This window comes from Diadema setosum, chromosome 8 (assembly GCF_964275005.1).
Source record: "Diadema setosum chromosome 8, eeDiaSeto1, whole genome shotgun sequence".
NCBI lineage: Eukaryota > Metazoa > Echinodermata > Echinoidea > Diadematoida > Diadematidae > Diadema > Diadema setosum.
In genome coordinates this window covers 13,936,338-13,960,982 of record NC_092692.1, presented here as the reverse complement: position 1 = coordinate 13,960,982, position 24,645 = coordinate 13,936,338, and the positions used below count along the sequence as shown (strand labels likewise).

Genomic DNA, 24,645 nt, shown 5'->3' with positions numbered 1-24,645 from the left:
CCAAATACTTTGACCAACAAAACCTTGGAAAAAAAATTGCAATGATATACTGATAACAGATAGTGATGAAATAACAATGCTGTAACTACAAACTGGTAACTTTTAAATACCATTCTAAATTGAAATGCCCCCCACATTTATTACCTCACTTAGTCAAAACTCTATTCATTTGAAGTATAATCATCTTTGTTATTAAATGAACTTAGTTTTTTTTCTCTCTCTTTTTTTATGTAAACAGTTGTTTGGGAGCCTCCCCCCCCCCCCCATTAAATTTAGAGATGGAAGGGGTATTGCATTGGTATTGCATCAACATGTATCCAGATTCCTTGGAAATCCTCTCGTTTTCTGCTTGAAAGTCCAGAGCATTTATAACACCTTCAGGGCTTATATTGTAATCAGTCAATTAGATTAAATAAACCAGCAGCTGGATGCTGCGACGTTCATCAGACCTAAAAATACCTCCAGATACAGTAAGCCATTATCTGTTTGACCATTTGACAGTCTTTGTGATAGGCACATCTACGTCAAGGCCTTTGATACAAGAGGCATTTGAAGGATGGAGAGTGTTTGATGATCCATAAATAAAGTTCTCGGAAGATGGTAATTCACGTATAGCCAAAGGTTGTTTGTAAAAATAATCACAATGACTGCCCAAAGGAATGAAAAAGACCATTTCATTAGTGGTACAGCGACTAGCACTCAGAATAATGATGTGTTATCTCCATAAAGGCAGCTACCACATTAATCAAGAGTATTCCTTTGTAACAGACAAAAATTCATCACTAAACACAGACCTATACTCAAACACAGGGTGTATAGGTGTGACTCCTATACACCCACAGAAAGAAACACATGACACGCGTACACAGAAATCATAAGTCATATGTGTCTAAAACAAGTTTTGTAGTAAGGGAAAAAGAAATTCTTGTTTATTCATTAACAACAACAACAATAAGAATAAAAGACTGGCAATTATATTAGAGGCATTATTTACCATTTGCAGATGAACAAAAAGCCAGCTTTAATGCTTCAAAATAGTTCTAAAATGTGTGTTAGGAATAGAAACATCAGACGTTAGAATGTTAATCAGTATAAAAAAAAAACTTATGTCAACTGTTGTTAATTTAAAAAAAAAAAATGTGAAGAATAGTTCTAATGAAATTGTTTCTAGAATAAACCATCTACAGTTATTTTTTTTAATATATAGTGATATCTCCTCATATCTTAGGCTCTATTGCAAAATTGTTATATGGTAAGATGTTTTGTGATACAACTGACCTACACATATGCATCAAACGTGATAACTCAAACATTTTTTTAAATCACTGCTCTCAATGGTAAACAAGACCTTGAAAGGGACATTCCAAACGATTTTCAAAATTTCACATCATGTAGTACATAAATCAACAACTCCATGTATTGATTTGTTGAATTCATTTTGGTTCTTTATAAGAGAAACAATGCTTTGAAAAACCTTAACCAAATTAACCAAAAAAGTTCTGCTTCCTTGAGCCCCAACTCACGCATACTTATGGTGACTCTGCCATGTCATCATCCTTGTTCATTGCAATTTGTTCTAAATTTTGAAAATATTCTTATTCTTAATCCCAGTGATCATAAGTTCTGAAACTCTGTCCTCAGTATAACTAATTTATAGTTGTTCAAATTTTTGAAGTTGTTCAAATTTTTTTTTGTTGTTCAAATTGTTTTGTTTTTTGAAGTTGTTCAAATTTTTGAACTATTTATAGTTGTTCAAATGCAAAAATTTCAAAATCATCCGGAGGTCTCCTTTAAATGATCTGTCTACAACAGACCAGCTTTAGGTTTGTTCTACACAACAAGCAGAGGTGTCTCACCTTCAGCATGTTTCTTCTCCTCCTGCTGCATGCGGGCGCGGTAGTTTCCAAAGGACGCCCTCATGATCTGACGCTTCCTGGCCATGGGTGCTTTGGAGGACTTGAGGATTTTCAGCAGCCGCTCAGCCTCTTGCGCTTCAGGACACAAACAAAAGGATGAATATTGGTAAATTTTCTGCTTGTAAAGTTTAGTATTCGCACCTGTATGGAATGCACTGAAAAAGATATTGTTATTTCTCCACAATACAAAGAGATACTACAATGTGCAGGTTGATTAATCATTACTACCATGGTAGAGAAATGGCAACACTGAATGCATTGGGGTTTATGTATTTCAGTCAAACTAGTGACCTTCACATAGAGAACCTCAATGTATGCGCTTTGTTGTTGTGCCAGACTTAATTTGGTGAGAGCTCTTCCCTTTTTTACTGGTCATAATGCATACCAATAAACTCTGGAGCAAAACAAATTAGAATACATGTGAGTACAATTTACAAAATTATGAATTTTCATCAATCTCCCAATTAAGTCTTCTTTTGTTGATTAAAAAACAACAACCATGAAATTGCAGTGTACCTCCTACACAAGTTCCAATGGACCACTGATAGGTATGACAATGTAATGAAAACTTTATCATTCTTATACTTGGTTCTTATTTTTGGCTGATTGTAACTTTCCATGCTTTGAGGGCATTGGCCAGGAAGATGAGAAGGAGGAAGAACAGGAAGAGGGGGAGGAGGAGAAAGAGGAGGAAGAAAACGAGGAGTAAGTGAAAGAGGAGATTCCATCACAAACAATACATCACTGAAAGCTATCCCTCATGCATGGATGAATAGAAATGCCAACTTCTTTACATAAAAGAACAGAAAGAATATCCTTTAAAAAAATATATCAGATTTTGGAGAGGAAAATCAGATTTTCATGAAATCTTGACACCACCACTAGCCCATTGGCCCTTGGCACGTGACATGTCAAAAAAAAAAATTATCCTTGGTAAGAACGGGCATGTAAAATGTTGCTAATTCATCAACACTGATGAGAAAATTGTCAAAAAACATCTGCATATTTCCCAACCATTTAGGTTTATCGTTATAAACATCTTTGCAGGGGTTGCAGGAATGTAGTAGTACATCTTTCTACATTGCATATTATGAAGGGGTTTTAGGCAGTTTTATGCAGTTTATATTGGTTTCATTTATGTTTTATTTGAAAGATGAAAAGTCATACTCTCATGAGGTAATATCATATTATCACATTTTATTGTTAGTACTAAATACTGGAAAATCATATTGTTTCCTATTGAACTCTGGATGCAGCATAACCTAATTCTAATCTGTAACATGTCTTACACCCAATGCTACATGTACCTGATATCTTGATTTATCATCTGTGACTGTGAGTATCTGTACCTCTCTCCTCTGAAAACACACTAACTGGTGGCTCTCACGTCATCATGACGTTCACAGCATCTGCTCCCCTCGTTATGTCCACGACTTTAACAATGGAGGACAAATAATTGTGTACCATTCATTTAATCGTAAATGCCCTTGCTTTCTGACGTAGTCTTGTCACCACACTGGGCTTCCAGCACTGTTTTCTCACATTCACACACTCGGTCACTACCATCACTTTCTATGTAATCACATTCATGTTGGTCACTGGACAAACATCACTAATACCAATTTAAATGTATTGTGCAATTTTAATAATGCTAATAAATTTGATTTGAATTAATTTGTGCAATGTGAATGGACCACTTTATTTCATTCTATCTGAGAAGTACATTAATAATCACCACTTTAATAAAATGTCCTGTGTAAGAATAAGTCATTATTACTTTTAAAAGTACTTAATGCAGGTACAGTAGCACACTTACAGATGGAATGATTTTAGCCTTTCTTGTAGGCATTTTTTTTTTTTTTTTTTTTTTTTTACATAGAGAATGGATTTTGCCTTGCATATTTCTTCACTTTAATAGTACACCTGTATAATGGCCCTCTGCAATATTGCTGCCTTCCGGTAGGGAAAGCTCCCATACAAGCAGACTGCCATCCTCAAAGAATGGGTTATTTCCTTGGGGTAATACAGCGTGTACCTGCCTCACGTGTTTGCTAATCTAATCTTGTATCCATTACCGGCGATAGCTCGACGCAGGGTTTGCGTGTCTGCATATACCCCAAAGTTTGGCCATCTAGCCAGCGCGCGTGACTCTGGGCCTTTACGTGCAAGGCACCACACAATTGTGGATGGAGGTACTTAACCTCCTGTTCTCTGCCTTTCTCCTCAGTATATTGCACCTTGGATACAAGAGCAAATGCCTACGTCAAAATCCCCTGCGTAATTACAGCCTTCACTTCAGGGACTGAAGGATAACATTACAGCTCCCTTGCATTTCATTTCTTTTTACTGTTTTTTTTTTTTCCTACGGAGCTGCTTTCCTTTCAAGGCACACAGTACATTCATGTGCACACTTTGAGTTTTGAGGCAATCTCGCAATTCTGAATTTAGGATTCAAATTTGACTTCCCTGTGATTCACATTCTTTGGCTTTTGTTAAATGTGTATTTGGATACTAAGCAGATTTACCGTAAATATGCAGTTGTCACTGTCATTTACACACACACAAAATACAATGTAGAAATGTCCATATTCCCATTACTAAAAACAATTCAACCTAGCAAACTAAAAAGTCGCCATATCAACACTCCTTTAGATCAAAGGAACTGATCGAATCAAACAATGAAATAATTGCTAAAACAGACTAAAAGACGTGTAATTTCAAATTTCAGATATTTTTCATTGTAGTACTACATTCACTGAATCTGCTCGGCCAACCACACAAGGGTGTTCATATCTACTGCTGATAACATTCACAATAATGTCAGTGCTTTCAGAAGATCAGTGCCTGGGCTGAAATACCTGGTACAGGCCTACAAAATAAAAAACCTCCACTGTGAATTTCATTGTCATGTTGGTCAAAGACATCAAAGAAATTCACTGCAAAAACTTCCAACATGAATAGCTTACATGTAAATATGCAACAGTATCCCTTTTCAGATTATCTCTGTAGATGAAACTAGAATTATCACTGAAGGTGATTAATACCCCCGCCCCTAGTGTTGCTTTATAGTATGTGATGTCGTAAGGGCAATGATGTTAATACCAAGTTTGTGCATTTGTTGAATTGGAAGCAGAATAATTTTAGCTTACTGTACAATTACAGAGTTGACACTGAGTATAAAACTTACAGCAAGTAGAAACATGCTTTCCCCCAGCATCACTACACTTAAAGACCATCATACACACCAAATTTGACCTTCATAGCTTGAATGGTTTATTTTGATACAAAATGAGTGGTTACCATGGCAACACATTTTCCTTAAACTAACACATTGGTGTCTTGCAAAACTACACTTCTAGATCACGATACATACTAAATTTGACTTGCTTGAATGATGGAAAAGTAATTCGATCTGCAAGGTTTTGGTAAAATTGTGGTTACCATGGCAACAGCTTGTGTGACAAACACAAAAACTATGTGTTCCACATCTATACCTCAGGGCCATAATGCCTACCAAATTTGGTTTCAATTGCTTGAAAACTGTGGAAGAAGTTCACTCCACAGGATTTTAAAAAAAAACATGCGGTTACCATGGCAACGCATTGTCCGATACAAATACAAAGGATATTTTGCAAAACTACACTTAAAAAGCATCATACACACCAAATTTCACCTTCATAGATTAAGCGGTTCACTTTGATACAAAAATGAGTGGTTACCATGGCAACACATTTTTCTTATATTAACACATTGGTGTCTTGCATAACTACACCTCCCGTCATCATACATACTAAATTTGCCCTTAATTGCTTGAATGATGTGGAAGTTATTCAATCCACAAGGTTTTGGTAAAATTATGGTTACCATGGCAACGCTTTAACTGACAAACACAAAAATTATGTGTTTCACATCTATGCCTCAAAGCCATAATGCCTACCAAATTTGATTTCAATTGCTTAAAAAATGTGGAAGTTGTTCACTCCACAAGATTACCATGGCAACGCTTTGTCAAGTACAAACACAAAGAGCGTCTTGCATAACTACACCTATAGATCATCATAGATACCAATTTTGAAATTGATTGCTCAAATACTTTGGAAGTCATTCAATCCACAAGGTTTTGGTAAAATTATGGTTACCATGGCAACGCATTGTCCGACAAACACAAAAAACATGTCTTGCACATCTATACCTCAATATCATCATTTACCCTAAGTTTCATTTAAATTACTTCAAAACTGTAGGAGGAGTTCGCGACGCAAGATTTTGCAACAGACCAACCGACCGCCCAACTGCCCGACCGCCCGACCGACAGCCCGACCGACCGACTGACCAACATCACGCTGATTCCTTATACTCCCTTCACACTATGTGTGGCGGGGGTATAAAAATACACTTATGCATGAAAAAAATGTTTTGAAAGCAAAAATCATGTTCTAAAACAGGAAAATTGAACAAAGTATGCTAAAACAAATTTCATCCCCATATATGAAGAAATGAATTAATGAATAAATGAATAAACAAATACGGTAATTAAAAACATACTACTTTGCAGCTCTGCTTTTAAGACTAGATTGTTCTAATCTTTAATTGTAAGTGCCTCAACATCTACTTTACTTGTTACTTTTGTTTTCTTCCCCATTCATCTCCTTCTTTAATGTTTTCTTTAAAAAAGATATTTACATTTTTTCAATAAATTCCCTATTTGAAATTGTAAGCAATAAAAAACAATATTTACATTCAGTTTAGTTAGTCAAAAATCAAGCTTCATGTAGTGTATAGGTGCATTCAGAACAATCAAGGATACATGTAAAAATGTTCATATTTCCCCCATTTGAAGAGTGTGAAAACTATCTGCCCATTGCATACAGGTCCTAAATATGCAGAACGGGCAGGTGCATTATATACCACTAAAGTACCCCGCTAGGGCCGTAAGAGGGCACTTTTTCATTAGTTTTGAATATTCTAAACATGCAGGCTTATGCATGGTGCAAAATGTATCCCCAGTTGCCTGAAGTGAAACACTACACTGTCTCTGAATTGAAGCTGTCTACGAGAACACACACAAACATACACAAATGAGTTATTGATATACCCATTGAGGACGGACTGATTTTGGTACAACACGCATTTTCCCATCTAGACACCTGCTGGAGTATACTCGGGACTCATCTTCAATGTACACTCTTCTGCGATAATGCTTGAGGATAAAAGACTGCATGGGATAAAGATAAGTGAGGACGGGTTGACAACTGACATGCCTTTGAGGCTGGTTTTAACTTAACTCGCAGTGTGGATCTTGTGCATCAACGATATGCCGGGTGTCCAAATCCCATAATCCTTGCGTTTCACTCAGCGCACATCAAATTCATAATCGTGATTAGGCAATGAATTACACACACTGGCACACACCTACACTCCTACACACCTACACATTCAATAAAGTCTGAAATCTTAAATTCGCTGTCTATTGCCATCAGCATCTCAAAAAGAACAGCCAAGCAAATCAATACTAAAAAAAAAAAAGAAACAGTTTAATGGCAAAACTAGCAGCACATAATCTGCATACAGACTAAGCTTTTTAAGAGACTGTAAACCTCAAAGCATGACACATGTCACATTAAAAAAGAATTTTAGAGGAAAACAGGCAAATCTCCCTGCTAAACCTCACATTTCATACATGTACAATTTGTTTACTTGTGTCATCTACTACAACACTTCTCATTTGGTAAGATTATGATGCATGTAAATTTGACCCTTGCTAGCAATTCAGGTAAAAACACACCAAAAAAATGTCACCTTAGTCACCTTCTCTTTACATTATTCATAATCCTTCATCAAAACTACCTGGAATCTCTACTCATTACAAACTCATTAAAATAACATGAAGACTATTAGGCACAGAGATGATTACCATAACAAAATCCTCTTCAGTGCCCAGACAAATTAGAAATATGGCTAGTGAATTCAGGACCACAAGAAAATGGCTTAACCCGTTACACACTGAATTCCGAAAAGCCCATAGACTTATACACAGGCCACCAGGTTACAAAATGGGTTAAGAGTTGAAACATGGGAAGAGACATGCCTCTGAGGAAGGCAGTCTGAACTCCATTTCATATTTAGTTCATGTGAGAAGAAAATACCTGGTATAGAATGGGGGGGAGGAATGGAGCTATTTCTGTGCTGCAAGGGTATATATTCTTTATACAGTATGTCCCCAAAAAAATTACAACGGGGCCCTCCGCAATGATATCTTTCAAAATAGTGAATCAATCTCAATACAAATTCAGGGTATGAAACTATAACTCATTGCCCACATCTTACAGAAAACCCCATTCGATTTGCTTCAGTGGTCAAAGAGAAACGAGGAATTTTTTAGAGGATGTCGGGAATCTCTTCTGTTCAAATTCTGTCTATTATTCACACACAAGAGCATCGAATTGCTAAAATTGGAAGAATCAGACTCATGACATGCTTTACAAGAATCCACATTTCTCTGTGACCACTTAACCAAATTGAATGGGATTTTCTGCAAAATAGAGCTAAGATGTTATATTTTAAGACCCTGAAGCAGCACTTAGACAGGTTGATCATATTGGGTGTTATCAACTCGAAAAGCTGATTGTAACTTTTGGGGCGTCTTACTGCAGTATGTCCCAAAAAAAATTACAATCAGATTTTCGCATTGATAACGGTCAATATGATAAAATTTTTTAAATGCTACTTCAGGGTCTTAAAATATAACATTTTAGCTCTATTTTGCAGCAATCACCATTCAATTTGGTTAAGCGGTTACAGAGAAATGTGGATTGTTGTAAAGCATGTCATGAATCGGATTCTTACGAGTTTAGCATTTCGATGATCTTGTGTGTGAATAATAGACAGAACTTGGACAGAAGAGATTCCCGACATCCTGTACAAAATTCTGTATTTCTCTTTGACCACTACAGCAAATTTAGTGGGGTTTTCTGTAAGATGTGGGCAATGAGTTATAGTTTCATACCCTGAATTTGTATTTAGATTGATTCACTATTTTTAAAGATATCATTGCGAAGGGTCCCGTTGTAATTTTTTTGGGGACATACTGTACAGCCACTGGTGGAGTGGTGACCTTGTTTGCAAGTGTGGCAGCCCTATCAGCTTGCAATGGCTAAAAGTGTGGCTTCCTTTCACGCATTCGTTTCTTGTGTGTGAATTTGAATAAACTGACCCTGTGCGAAATCAGCACTGGCAACACATGTGCAATGTCAACAAAGTCAGATATAGGGATCATAAAATTACAGTGCACAGGCATGGAAATGCAAGAAACCCAGGCATTTGGCATAACAGAGCAGTGTACTTTGCCACTCCATTTTGAGGTAAACTATCTCTCAAAAATCTTGAGATTATGGGGATTGCTGCAGGCCCCTTGGACAGATGTTCCTAATTTTGGGTGCTTGGACCCCACTCAAGCCCCCCCCCCCCCCCCCAATAAGGCACCACCACCATCTGTACAGACTATGATTCAATCTCCCCAATGATCCCTGCCATACATTGTACTTGGCCAAAATTCAGAATTTTTTAAAAAAGAAAATGATAAAAATGTAAAATAACTTGTGCACAATGTACTCTGCAAGATGAAGGGCAAACGATCACAATAGCTCACTTGAGTGCCCAGGCGAGCTACATATAAAAGACCAAAAATAAAAGATTTTAAACAAAAAGGCTGGTTCTAACAGCAGCAATTGTTCCGCGGAGCAGAACCACTTGTCAAGCAATGGTCACTTACACATATTGGCAGCTTTCACGACACTACCAGTGCATTAAGCATTTGCTAACAGAGGAACATTGGCCTTGAAATGCAAGATGCATGCAGGTGTGATAACCAATATCCTGAGCTTTCTGCACAACACTATGAAAGGGCCCTTTCCTATAGATAACAGAATTTGTGTGGACATCTGATTACAGAATCATATTAAATGCCCATCAAAGTATCCTTGAACATTTCAGAGTCTCATCACTTAGAGTCACGTTTTTAAAAACACCTTACAAAAATTGCGGTCTTGAGGCATTGTCATGTATCAGGCTTTGGTCATTCTGGTTGTGTAAATGTCATGTAAACAGCTCAACCTTGTTTATAATTCACTGAGTCAGAGTCTTCACAAAGATCTCCATAATGCCAAATAAACTATTACATGTTCTTTCGATCATGTTTGCAATATTGTGATAACAGTGTGTGTATTGAGGGTCAACATTACAGTGTGGATGTATTGATTTTCGAGGGTTCAAGATTACCGTGTGGATGAATTGAGGAACAAGAAACCAGCGTAATTACAGCTGTGAGGCTTACCCTGTTGTGCATTGGGCTTCATATTGACCAGGCCAAGCTCGAGTTGCTGTATACACCAACACAGCTCCTTCTGAAACTTGCACGCTGCACTCTGCCACGACAACCGAAAAAGGCGAGGGAGAGACAAGAGAGATAATAAAAATATATTACATGTTCAATAATTCTGTCGTATTCGAATGTCAAACAAACTGAGTATTTACCCAATCGAGAAAATTTAAACGACGCTCCTTACACCTTGCCGCGAGGCATATCCTTCCCAGCATCAACTCAGATCTTTAATGGCATACAACAGGTGAACAAACAATGGCTACTTGAGATAGAGTCGAGAGGGTGGAATATTCATACATTCAAAAAGAAGATGAAAATAATCAGAAGACGTTGTCAATTCTTTAGGATCTCTGGGGTGGGGGGGGGGGGGTCATGGCTGCAGAGGCCATTTAGGGATATAATTGTGTGAACTGCAGACCTTTTAGTAAATATGGATATGCACGGCTCGTTAATCTTGGAGGGTGAAGAGGAATGAATATGATATGACAGGATAATCAAAAAGCCATGACATAAGTGTAGAGGTGGAGAAAAGAGAGTATTAAGAGAGGGAGTTTTTTGCCTTTCACAGCCAGGTTACACAGTGGAGGGAAAAAAAGAGTAATAAAGGTTCTATAAAAAAAAACTCATATACAGGGAGAGACAAATGGAATATATAAATGTAATTATTTCATCTGCTCTTTACGGTTTACAACCATAGCTCTAACAGCACAAACACACACACACACACACACAAAATGATATCGTCAGACACCTTCACGATACCAAGGTCATTTTCACATTTATTTCATAATTCTCTACATGTTATTGTATTTCAAAATGCACTTGATTGCACAATATTCAAAAAAATAACAGCAAATCACAAAAGGTTTGCTAAAACATATATGCACTTAATCGCATCAAGGTGGCTTAAAAGCACACTATTTTATCTTTCCTTTTTGAGAAGTTGTCATGCTAAAATGTGAATTTGGTCTCAAGTCCAAGGATCAAATAAATATCAAATATCTACCCTGACTGAATATTCTCTTAAAAGTATGCTTTGCTGTCACAAGGCTCGACTGTCAACCTACAAATCTACTGTGGGTTTTTTTTCAAAGTCAAAAAATCATCAAACAATTTCTCCCTATTGGTACATAAGACAATTTTCTTGGTGGATGGATAAAAAAAAAACACAATTTTTCCTTGTTTCTATGTATAATGGCTTCTTCTTTTCACTGGCATATACAATACTTCATTACAAACATTTATATCACTGAGAAAGTGCTGTTTGTGAAAACAAAGTGTGATTCTGAGAGTAAGCTAACCAACACTCCAACCAACCCTACCTCATGACATTTCTACTGCTTCAACAGCTGTACTTTGACTGAGACTTCTGAAATTAGTTATTGAATTGTACTATGGCATTCACAGAGAGATATATCTGGCTTGTGCAGCAGCATGGCGTGTTGGGTGGCTTTGTGTTGCTGTTGTTGTTGTTGTTGTTATTGTTCTTGTTTTTCAAATAACAAGAAGATTTTACTCTTCAAAGGTATGCATACAATAGTGTGCAAGGTCGTTCAACAGCATAAACACTTTCTGCGCATGGCCTGCAGGTAAGGAAAAGCTCTCTTCATACTAAATCCGGGAGAATAACACGGAAGAGGCAATTCATTGTGTGTGAGCAGCTGCAGGAAGCTTGCCTGAAGACATTCATGGACCTGATTCAAAAAATAGTCACCACCTGGCCTTCAAATATTTAATACCTTTAAAAACATAGTCTCCTTCACTTTCTGTAATTCAAATCTGATTGATGTGCATTAATCATTGGTATGAAATTCAATACCCAAACCCTGTGCAGGGGAAAACACATAATATTGAATGAGTGCATTGCATTGAATGATAAGCTCCCTGTGTATACTGTAAAAAGGATTGTTCGTGTGCATTTTAATTTTGCGAAATTCGTGAGTGCCAAGATTCGCGAAATTAAAATGCATGCGAAAGTTCTTGTCTACACTGTATATGTGCACTGAATGCCAGTGGCAGTTCGTGAAAATTTCATGTCGCAAAAAAAGGCTGTTGGCTCCAATTCGCGAAAAATTCATGCCGCGAATATATCATGTTTTACAGTATATAAGTATAATCAATGTGTGTGACGTTATCACCATATTATTCACTCTGAGTGATATTGGTCATATCACATGATCTCTAAAACAGCATCCAAAACAACACAAAAACATATTCATCAGCTTAAATCAATGAAGTACAGTTGTATGGTTATAAATTCAAACTGTATGCTTCTGATAGCTAAACATGAAAAAAAAAAACACACCAACAAATCTTTACAGCAGACCAGGATGCAAGAAATTGGAAAGTAAGTGAATACAATGCACTCCCATTATAATGAACATGGTTGAAATGAAATTCTCATTGCAACAAAATAAAATTCAGGTCCCAAAATGACCATCTATATATCATCTTTATTTACTTAAGTGTTTGGCTATAATGAAATTTTGCTACAACAAAAGAAAACCATTGGTCCCTAGGACTTTGTTATATAATGGGAGTGTACTGTAGTTCATAGAGTTTAACATGTACTGGATCAACTCAACTCTTGCTGTCAGTTTCATACAGAAGTTTCCCTTTAAACCTGGTCAATACCAACAGATGTCAAAAATATCACCACGGGCCACAAAGAGATACATTTATCTTGACCTGTGATAAATTTTACCCACTGTGCCCTCACTTGACCCTTGTGTCAGAAATACCCCCCCCCCCCCAAAAAAAAAAAAAAAAGTAAGTAACATTCAAGAAAATATAGCAATGGGCAACTGGCAATGCTGGAATGGTAATGATAATAATGATGATTTGGCTAGCAGAAAGGCTACAATATCGGTAGCTTAGCTTTAGGAAAATGTTCTAGGTCACTGAGTTCATATCTTAGTAAGATATAGGCTGCATAAACTCAAATGGCAGTGGCGCTATTCAATATCCATTACATGGAGTCTACAATGCTAAGCCAGTGCACAGCGCGAGTTCTATTTGATTAAACACGAAAACCACGGAGCATTATCTCCATCTCTAAACTACAACAATTTTGTAGATTTTCATAGCAACTGTTACGTGTTGAAGAAAAAAAAACAAATATCAAAAGCTCTGAAAATGCATAAACAATCTATTGTGAAGTGACAATGTTGAATAGTCAATATAAAAAGCGGGAAAATAAGATGTGATTACCGCCTATACGCTCTGCCCGTGCTTGCTGCACAGTAACTCTGTGAACCCCGAAAGTATGACCCTGTTTTAATTCCGTGTGGTGAGCTTGGGTACGCAAGATCACTTCATTCATTTGAACGAAGGGTACGGCCAGTGTACAGACTTGACCACTAGCGACTGGATGTTTACATTTATATACGATAGGGAGACTCGAAAAGAAATAATCGTCTTCAATATAAGGTTTAAATCATTAGAGTCCTCTGATAAATTATGTGATGTCACAAAATGTTATTTTCTTACAAAACACACATCTATGAATAATCATACTGCTTTACAATATTCAAAATTTAACCCCTCATGAAAAATATAAATAGATTTTAAAGAAGAATTTTAAGAAAAATCATCACTTTTGCAATCTTCATGATGTTAACAACCCAGCAACTTCATGCAATACCACACAGTCCTGAAAAAAAAACAAACAAACATGCATTCATGTAGAGTTTCACAGATGCGAAAGAACAGAATTAGTAAACTACAGCAACAACTTTTGTCCAATATGTTCCTACCTGACTTGCCAAGACTAGTCTGGCTGTATTTCACTGGTTTTGTGACAAGACTGTTATTCATTATTTACTTTTCCTTCTTTTTTCTGGTTTGATTTAGTTTTGTTTTGTTTTTTTCTCTTTCTTTTCTGGGGGGGGGGAAAGAAAACATATTGATGGTTTCCATTTGATGTGTTAAAGCTAATTTAGTTAATGCCATTTAATTTTGCTGAGCCTTTCCATGGCACCAGGTACAAGGTTATACCAGCAGGGTGAGATCTTCACACTCTGTGACCTTGGCAAACTCGGTATTAATATCACGGTACTGCTCATGGGGGGGGGGGGGGGGGTGGAGGGGGAAAACCTCTTTTAATACATGTAGCAGACTTCACGTTATACTGATCTCCTGAATATAGCAATACCCTCCATACATTTCTCAAAATAAAAACAAAGTATTTCAACTCGAGAATTTTATAGAGACCAATGTCTACTCTGCCATCACATACAGGAAGGTTGATATATATATATATATATATATATATATATATATATATGAATCTTATGTATCTAATGTATCTCATGTAGCTTTAAAATATTTCAAAACCAAATTTATAAATGTGGAGGCATTGAAAATATTTGAGCCCCAGGGGGAGGGGGGATGCAATGCACATGGCTGGCTACAGGGACATGATTTTGTGGTATAAAATCCTACCTTGAGCCAAATTTGTCCATGCTCTTCTAATAAAGCATCAAAATCTATGTACTATACATTATACAAATGTATGCAATGTGTCTTTAAAAAAAAGTGTATGATTATGCACAATGAATACATGAGACCTCAGTGAGCCAAAATATTTTCCACAAAAAGAGAAATTAAACTTAGCTATTCAGAACATCATACCATGTTACCCAACAATCTGAACCATGCTGGGTAAAAAAGTACTTTCCATTTTTTTTTTCTTTCCTCCAAAGATGAATACGAAATACAAGTGAAACTGGATGTGTTAAAGGGGCATAGTCCCGGTAGTACAGATGGCGCTGTTGATGATACTGCCGATCACCGTTAACATTGATACGAAGGTTACCGAAGTTGAGCTGTCATCAAGAGTAAAGTGCGTAGGTGTTGCTAAGTAACGTTGCCTTTGTTGTCTTCTTTGCGCATCGCGCAGTCTGTAGTAATGCCAGGGTGCGTGCATATGTGCTTGTTATTATGACATCACAAAAGAAGTTTGCTTAAGCTGTCATCCCCCTCAGCCGAATCATGAGCCGAACTGTGATCGCACCACTGACTACAGTGAATCGGACTTCTTCGGACTCGGGAAAGTGGGCCAATGCGTAAGCGCCAAAGAGAAGTCGATAGCGTAGGTCTCTATAGGAAACTTGCGCCGTGCGCCCGCGTACACATTTGACTAAAACACCGGGACCATGCACCTTTAATCTACAGATACACACTTTATGCATACATACACACAATACTAACTACAGTACTCATTTACACTTCCTCAAAGCTCCTTTGATAATGAATTAATATTCAATTCAGCTTGAATGCCTGCCAAGTACTGTTTGTCCTCGAACCAAATTTGACTGATGTGTAATGCAAAATGCATATATCTACAAGTACTGTAGTCAACTATTAGTCATATTGACATGGTAAAATTGGATCAATAAACAGAGAGAAGGTCAGATGTATTGATTGAGAAATGGATAGATGGATAGATGGTTGGATGAATGAACAGGTAGACATTCCCCTCCCCTACGAAAGAGAACAAACAAAAGGAAAAGGAATATTTTAACCCATTGAGGAGTAGTCCCAAGCATACTCAGGCAAGGGTCTATGGGAAATGTGTGCTGTAGCAAAATCAACCCGTCTTCAATGAGTTAAGGCAAAAAGACTATTAAGGGGAAAAAGAAGAGACAATTAAACTTCCCATATACACATAAACACACACATACATTGTATATAACCAGCTACAATGCAAAATCAACCCGTCTTCAATGAGTTAAGGCAAAAAGACCATTAAGGGGGAAAAAGAAGAGAAAATTAAACTTCCCATGTACACATAAACACACACATACATTGTATATATATAACCAGCTACAATTTGCTATCATTGTCGAAAGGCAAGATGTTTTTGCTCAAACCCAGTACTTGCTCAACAAAACTGCAGAAAAAAAGAAAAGGTGTGCATCGCAGTGTACTATGTACATTAGGTAGAGAGCAGGTAATCAATTTACTTGATTAGACATGTGATGTGTGGCTTTGAGTGTAAGTAGACTAAACACTGCATTGGCCTCTTCGGTCAATAATTTATCACGTTCGCCACACTCTGGCCAATCGCCATAATTCTTAGTTTGGCAGATTGTGCGACAGTATCTGCTAGAAAGTTACAATTGTACACATGTATCACTGTTTTAGTACCACTTTGGAAACTCTGTTTTTCATTCAGGAAAAATAGGTTTCATAGCTTGAAGTTTCACCAGTGCAGATCACCCACTTGCCAGCCCTTAATTCAAAGATAAGAAAGGCATGAGAGAAAATATTTTCACCAGTATCCCACACACTGACATCCGCGTGTGCTCAACAATGAAAAAAGGCAATCAAGAGTGAATAGCGTTTCTGCATAGAAGATCCCCCAAATAAATATTCCTAACAGGAATGAATATCATTCAGCAAGATGATGTATTCAGACTGCTGCAAAATTCTCAGAAGTATACTGGACAGCAAAAGAAAGTACCCACTTCTGTCAAAGGCTGCACACAAAAATTCACCACCTAGAAATAGACAATTTTTGTACACAGGTATGCTGCAATATCCATTAGTAATCACATACCCAATAGCAAGTGATTATGTTTATAACAAAGAAAAAAATGGCATGCACAGCATCTTGGTCACTGAATCAAAAGTCACAAAATGTAACAGAATGAGCCTTACAAACCTTACAAGACGTGGCATAATTTTCTAATGGAAGCTTGCTTAGACCAGAATAAAGTAATGTCCAGTCTAAAGAGCTAACTGATTTTATTCTGAGAATTAGCATAATCAGGAAGTGTAGCATCCCTAAATACAGAATACACTCATTAACATCATTTTGACAAAACAGATGTTCACTTTGACATATTGGTTGTTTAAAAATGTTATCCATTCAGTGGCCATTTTTGTATGGTGGAAAGTGCTGTTGTGTGGGACTTTTTATTCATTGACCAAGATGCTGTGCATGTCATTTTTTCCCCTTTGTAATAAAGATAATCACTTGCATTGGGTATGTGATTACAAATGGATATTGCAGCATACCTGTGTACCAAAATTGTTTATTTCTAGGTGGTGAATTTTTATATGCGGCCTTTGACATAAGTGGGCACTTTCTTTTGCTGTCCAGTGTAGAAGGCATAGATAATCTACGTCAAATGTGGCAGAATACTGTGGTTTCATACAACAAAGTTGGCATGCACCTATAAATAGCACTTCACGCATTGTGGTTTTCATCACAAAGTGATATGCCTGGACTTACAACATTGTACTCTGCTACGACTTCTTGAAAACACATGTAAAATCTTGGTCTACATAATTATATTCGTTATCCATTTTTCAATTCCAGTGCTCTCATTTACAACTGAAATAATGCCTCTAGCACCCATTCAACCAAGGACATGATAAAAAAAAAAAATGGCAGCAGCGGTATTGATGGTTAATTGAACACTATTATACATTGTAGACAGGCAGATGACATTGAGCATGAAATGAGCCAATGTACTGGAATCTCTGCACTAATGCTTATCATGCACATAAAAAAAAAAGCCTCAAAGTATAAAAATAAAATAATTCCAGCAGAGCACTCACATGCATGTCTGTGCAAATTATGTATCCAGGTCAAAACACATGCATGTGAATATGATTGCAGAAAGCGACTTCAGAGCCTCTTACCCTGTGGTCCTTGCTAAGTGATATTATCATCATGTGCAATAAATTTCTTTTTCCCCATAGCCCTAACCATAGATTTTCTATGATAGCAACAGTGGAGCAAAGTAACGGTTCCACTTCTAGAGTCAGATAGTCATCAGATACTGGCAACTTTCATTGTTTTTTCCTTCACACAGATATAGCATAATCTCATGGACAGCTTTAGGGTTGTTTTTGTTTTTTTTTTTCTTCCAGTATTGTAATTCAGTTACATCAAAATCTACCATTACACTTAATATTTTCTCATCTATTTGAATACTGTAATATAGGTCATTCAGCAAGTTCAACCATTTTTTGCACTGAACCACTAATGTTCAAATGTCCTTCAGGCTACGGCTACATAATAAATCTGCTCCAAAAATCAATCACACATAAATTCTTCTGGGGGAGGGGTATTGTGCAGGCTGTTTTGAAGCAAGGATATTTTTCAAACTAGAAATGTCGCTACGGCGACTGGTGTATGCCTCCGCCATAATACATGGTTCTCCTAATAGGTCTATAGTACAATGTCTTGACAATGTGTGATGACAGTTTCACACAATTGGCAAAATATTAAAATGACAGGTTTGCCACAAATGTGCTGAATGTTCACTTTCCTAGAACTAGGTTCAATTGGATGAATGATTAAAACGTCAGAGTGCAGGTATTTGGGGGAACTGATGATTTTCACTTGACTTTTGACCCTTTTACAAGTTTATGCATTGAGTAATTTTCAAGGTATTGAGAATAAGTATAATTTCAGTATCAAATGGTAAAAAAGTATTATTGAAACCTGGCCTTTGACCTTTGACCCCACAGTTCCAAAGAGAATCACTGTTAGGTAGAACATGCATAAATATGTAAGTTTCATGACAATACCTTGAGTTATTTTTGAGATATGGAGGAAAAAGTGCAATTTAGCACTTTCACTTGACCTTTGACCTTTTGGCAAGAAACTTCCCACAGAATATATATTGGGTTATACATGCATACATCAAGTTTTAAAAAAATCCTTCAGGCACTGCATAAATATAAGGAAAGTAGTTATATTTTGAGGAGTTGACCTTGACCTTTGACCCCTGACCTTTGACCCATGACCCCCAACTTCCCTAGATAGTCACTGCCCATCGGTACAAGCATATATACTAAGTTCCATGAAGATACCTTGAACCATTTGCGAGATATGGAGAAAAACATGAAATTTCAATTTTTTTTTTCACAAAATAACCTGTGACCTTTGACCTTTGACCCTGTGACCCTAAAATCCACACAAAGTATCATCCCCCAAGGATATACCCTCATACCAAGTTTGATGCAAAACCACCACACGGTTCTTGAGATATCGACAAAAACAAAACGGGACGTACGGACGTACGGACGTACGGACGGACGGACGACCCGAAAACATAATGCCTCCGGCCACTTCGTTGGCGGAGGCATAAAAAGTAAGTGAACAAGTAACACTAGCTATTCAAACCTGTCACTACAAACTCTTCACTTTTCAAATTAAATTTTTATGCCAAATACTGTATAATGTGATTTCTTGAACAGTGTACCCTCACATGTGAGAAGTGCTAAACTGGGGATAATTTGATGTCACTACATCAATGTCTGTGTTTGAATTGTACAGCTTTATTACATGAACAAAGACAACACTTGATTTTGCTTTTTTCTCATAATCTTCAAGGTAGGTCATAGATACTGCTAAATGTGTTGCATGTTGCAGATGACTGATATTTGATTTAATTTAGAGGGAGCAAAGTAATTGATAGGCGCATGAGACCTTTACTGTTCTGTGGCATTTCATTTCATTAGTGAGTAGATATGTATAATGTAGGTCGACCTTCCAGCATCGTTTCACCATATAGAGACACAAAAGTCACGTTAGTTACATTTGCATTGTCGAAACAATCTCCCTTGCATTGATTTGCTCTGCAATGTAAAGAATAATAACATAAAAAGCATACTAAATTCAATCTGCATTCTTATACATATATGTAAAACAATAAACACATTAGATTGGAAGAGGTTCATTGTGGTGAAGAATGAATGAAGAAAGTAATTAGTTGTCTCACGATGTGCAAACGTTTGCACATCGTGAGACAATTGATTACTTTCTTCATTCAATAAACACATTTATTAGCAAAATTGTAGGTCTACCTAAAATGTAGGAGCAAATGAAGGTTTGAACATATTGATATTTGAGAAGTGCACTCCATACAGTTGTGTTTTTTTTTTAACCAATGCATTCAAATATTCAGATTCCCTTCACTTTACCAGTGTTCATGTCAAATACATTTTAATACTGAGAACCATATACAGAGGGATACCCAAGTTGTGAATTTGTCTGGTGGTTTGGGGGGGGGGGGGCAAAGAGGGAGTGGTAGGGAAATGAAGAGAAAGAGTGAAAGAAAAGAGTGAAATGTGGATATTAATTCAAAATGATTTCAATGAAGTCTCATTCCTCCTCCTATCCTCATTCTCTCCTTTTCCATCAGTGTGCTATTGAAGACATAATTTACCCTTTGCAGATGAAACAAAAACCCAGCATTAGTGCTTCGAAATAGTTCTAAAATGTGAGTTAGGGATAGAAATAAACAATGTAAAAATTTGAACGAGTATAATTGATGTTAAGTGTTGTTAAATATACAAAATGTGAACAAGAGTTATAATAAACATGTTTCCAGACTCAACTGTATTCATACAGTTATGGTTTGATGAGAAAAATAGTGATATCTCCTTTTATTTTAGGAATTACTGCAAAAAAAAAAATCATACAGCAGGATGTTTTGTGATACAACTGACACACACGCATAGAAAGTGACAGCTTGAACATTTTTTAAATCACTGCTCCCAAAGGTAAACAGGACCTTTAAAGTCACTATCTTTAGCTGCATTTCCCTTCAGCATAGCCTTTGCCAAGGCTAGCGCACGTGAAATGTACAGGCAGGTCACATGATTGCACCAGTTGCCATGGTGATGCATACCAGTTGGAAAATCTCTCACCTTCACACACTGGTCTCCTCCACCATGACAGTGGGCCGAGACCTTGTTCCTGTTCATTGTCTGATGTGTGAGAAAATCTTTTTCATTTCCAATTCCCACCATCCTTGCACTCACTTTCTTTTATTTTTTATCATTCTATCTTTCCTTCTCCAACAACCGTTTTTTTTTCTCTTCCCTCCTCCCATATCCTCTTTTCTCCCCCTTATAACCCTTCTAACACTCACTTTTCTTATTTACAATTCTATCTTTCACTTTCCCACAACTTTTTCTCTCATCCCTCCTCCCATTTCCTCTTTTCTCCTCCTTTTAATCCTTCTAGCGCTCACCTTTCTTTTCTATCATTCTATCTTTTCTATCATTCTATCTTTTCCTCTTCTTCTCCCATTTATTTCTTTCTTCTTTAATCTATTCCTTCTACCTCTCCTTCTACCTCCATTTTTCCTTTCCCTCTTCTAGCTCTACCGTTCTTGCCTCCTTCTCAAACACAACCTCCTCCATATCTTCTCCACTTTTTTTTTCTCCATTTCATTATATATATTTGGGATAACCTGTCTTTCTTTTACTGAGAAGTTCACAAATGCATTTCTGGTAAGACGTACAATTGTACATGTACTCTGAAAAATTATAGATACTCTTGAAGGTAACAGCAGATGAAAGATGCAGATGAAGCAGATGAAATTGGAAAAAGCCAATACTTCTTTACCAGCTTTACCCTACAATAACACAACTTGGTGCATAAATTGTAAATGAAATGTGAAAACACTTTAATAAAAAATAATTTTATGTAAATTTATTCAATCCACTCAAAGTTCTGCAACTACATAAATGGAAGCGTAAGTAACACAGGCAAAGCAAGAGAACGATGCATGAAACAGTCTTTGAGGAAAAGCATAGATTCCAATGAGCAAGTTTTTTTTTTTTTCAGATGCAAGAAATGAAGGTTAATCGAAACTAGCTGCTTTAGTCTCATATCACTGCTCAAATGATACTCCCCAATTCTCCCTGTTTTTTTCTACTTTCTCTCATTTTTATCATAAATACACATATATACCTCTTCTTCTCCTTTCTAATTTCTCTAACCTGTTAATATACTACTTATTTCCCATTTTCTCAGGTGTCCCTTTCTACTTCTATGCATAAAAAAAAACAAAATTATCACTAACTTTATATCACGCTTTTCTTACTTCAACTAATGTCTACTAGATTAAAACCCCGGTCACACAGCACTTTATGGCTTAATCACGGCCAAAACATGTCAAAAAGTGGTCTCCCATGAAGCAGACGATGTTGTTTGCGTTGATGTCGAGTTTAAGACGAGCTACGGTCGATTTAAAGCCGTGGCAGGATGCGGGGGAAAATCTGAACGGTGTCGGACGCGGTAAAAAGTTTTGAACTGCTCAAAATTTTATTCCGCAGACAACAACGGGCAGCACACGTGGTAAAGCCGTGCAACACACGTGTTTCACGTGTTCCGGCAGTGATTAAAACTTGGGGAGACGCGGTAAAGACGTGATAGTCTAGCATTCTGTCATGGGCAGAGCACGGTTATCTGACGCATTACTCGTTGGTATCACGGGAAAAAGCGTGTGTTTAGCGGCTTATCGCTGACAAATTAATTTTTCCGCGTACACACACGTGGCTGGACATGGTTAGCCGTGCTTAGGCAGTGCTTCAGCAGTGGAACAGCCGCCAATGGCCATACCCCGTACAAATCACGGCCAAACCAAAATTGACCCCAAAAATACCACTTACGACCACGTCCATCAGGTTTTCATAGTTCTTTTTTACGTGATTTGGACGTGGAGTGCTGTGTGACCGGGGCTTAACCTTCATACCAGGTCAGTACAGAAAATTACTTAAACAGAAATTGTTTATGCCAAGTCTCAATTAACATTTCCTCGGAAATTAAAAAAAAAAAAAAAAAGAAGAAAAGCAATACAAGTAGTCTGACCCTCATTCATGCTGGCAGAATGAGTCACATTTATTGCTGACATCAGAACAGACTGAACACTGAGGAAGAATCAATGATGAAAATGAAAAGAGGCAAGGTAAGGACAGCGCTAACTAACACACACACACACACACACACACACACACACACAAGATTTTGCAATTAAGGTGATGAAAACATACTTCACAAAAGGAGGCAGGGAAAAGAACACGTTGAAGTCATAGCATAGAAAACATGATGCCTGCCAACTATAGATTTACCCTTTGCGAAGACTGCAGGGAAAGCAATCCAAAAATTGCCCGTTCACATGGTACATCATGTGCAGATTGTGTGCACATGTGGTGGGGAGGGGAGGGAAAAGAGACTAGCACAGACAAACATACATACGTACACCTGTACATGTACAAGCCCACAGACACGCACACAAATGCACACACAATTTACGACTGCTTGAAGTGCGGGACACTCCAATACGATGATATTTACATCGAAGGCATGATGGGGGATAGACATGTTCAAGGGTTTCAGCCCTTAAGACACGGACACTACATAACTAATATTGCCTCTCTTGATTCAAATGATGCAGTGTCTGGCACCCCAGGTGTAACAGCTAAAATTCACCATTTTCTTTTATCTTTATGATCTACCCTGGGTTATATTAAAGAATGGGTAAAAACAATTTTTTAGTGCTTTATTCAAGAAGATTTTGATGTGTCAATAATTTTAGCACATCAATAAATGAATACTATATCAAGTAAATCACATAATTGGACACTTTTTCTTCTCTCTTTGATAAAAGTACCAAACAGCATTGATAGCTATGTCTTGCCCTATAGTGGCAGTAAACACGTAAAAGCAGTGCATGCACATGCAGCTCAGCAGCAGCGCTCAGTGGTACCAACACTAGTACCACTGCCCTCTGCATTACTGGTCCACAAACAAAATTATGCAATACTTGGCAAAACCTGTGGATTACAATTGTCTCTATCTGGACTACTGTCCAAAATTCTTTTCAAGATAAAAATCATATCGAGCTTACTATTATTATTGTATAGTTGCATAACAGAGATGAACTGGCATTGGGACTGTTATTGCAGACCACTACAATTTGGCCAGGCCATGCTAGAAGTGTGTTCCACTGTCCACCTAAAAGAAAACAGGATGACGCTGCCCAATGGCGTAAACTGGGAATATGACGGTACCCTGGGCTATGTGGCATGCCGAAGCAAATGACCAAAAACTTCTGTCGCAGAACATGAAATGTCTCAACAACAACAACAACAACAACAAATCACATGATGCGCAGCATTGTTTACAAATTGTACCTGGACATTGAAATATTTGCCATCACTCGTCAATACTAATCATTTCCATTTCCCCCCCCCCCCCCAGTCAATCAAGTACATTTCAATATGCATCTATAGCCTACACCAGAAGCGAGCTAATGAAAGCGAGCATTGCTGATGGCAGAATATGGCATTGACTTACTTTTCACTAGCTGGTGCAAATGCCTGTAAACATGGCACTGGATTATGTCACAAGGCAATCAATTTGGTGAGCTTTCACAAAAGGTACATCCCATGAAAGGGCTGTGAATCATATCAGAATAATGGACTGGCATGAAAACGGAAAGAAAGAGAAAGGGAAAGACAGAGAGAGGAAAAATATATTTGTACGCTGCATGTTAAATCTCAACCTGCTTTAATAGGTTTGTAAAAAAAATA

The 24,645-nt window shown here is 37.3% G+C and overlaps 1 protein-coding gene across 1 annotated transcript in view; it reads right to left on the bottom strand.

The window, feature by feature from the left end:
• LOC140232045 (uncharacterized) overlaps positions 1 to 24,645 on the bottom strand; it is a 50,734-nt gene that overhangs the window by 1,128 nt on the left and 24,961 nt on the right. Inside the window, exons 3-4 of the mRNA XM_072312197.1 lie at positions 10,249 to 10,339; positions 1,857 to 1,991 (exon numbers count right to left, since the gene is read on the bottom strand). Coding sequence (XP_072168298.1) covers positions 1,857 to 1,991; positions 10,249 to 10,339 — 226 coding nt within the window. The remainder of the gene's footprint in view (positions 1 to 1,856; positions 1,992 to 10,248; positions 10,340 to 24,645) is intronic.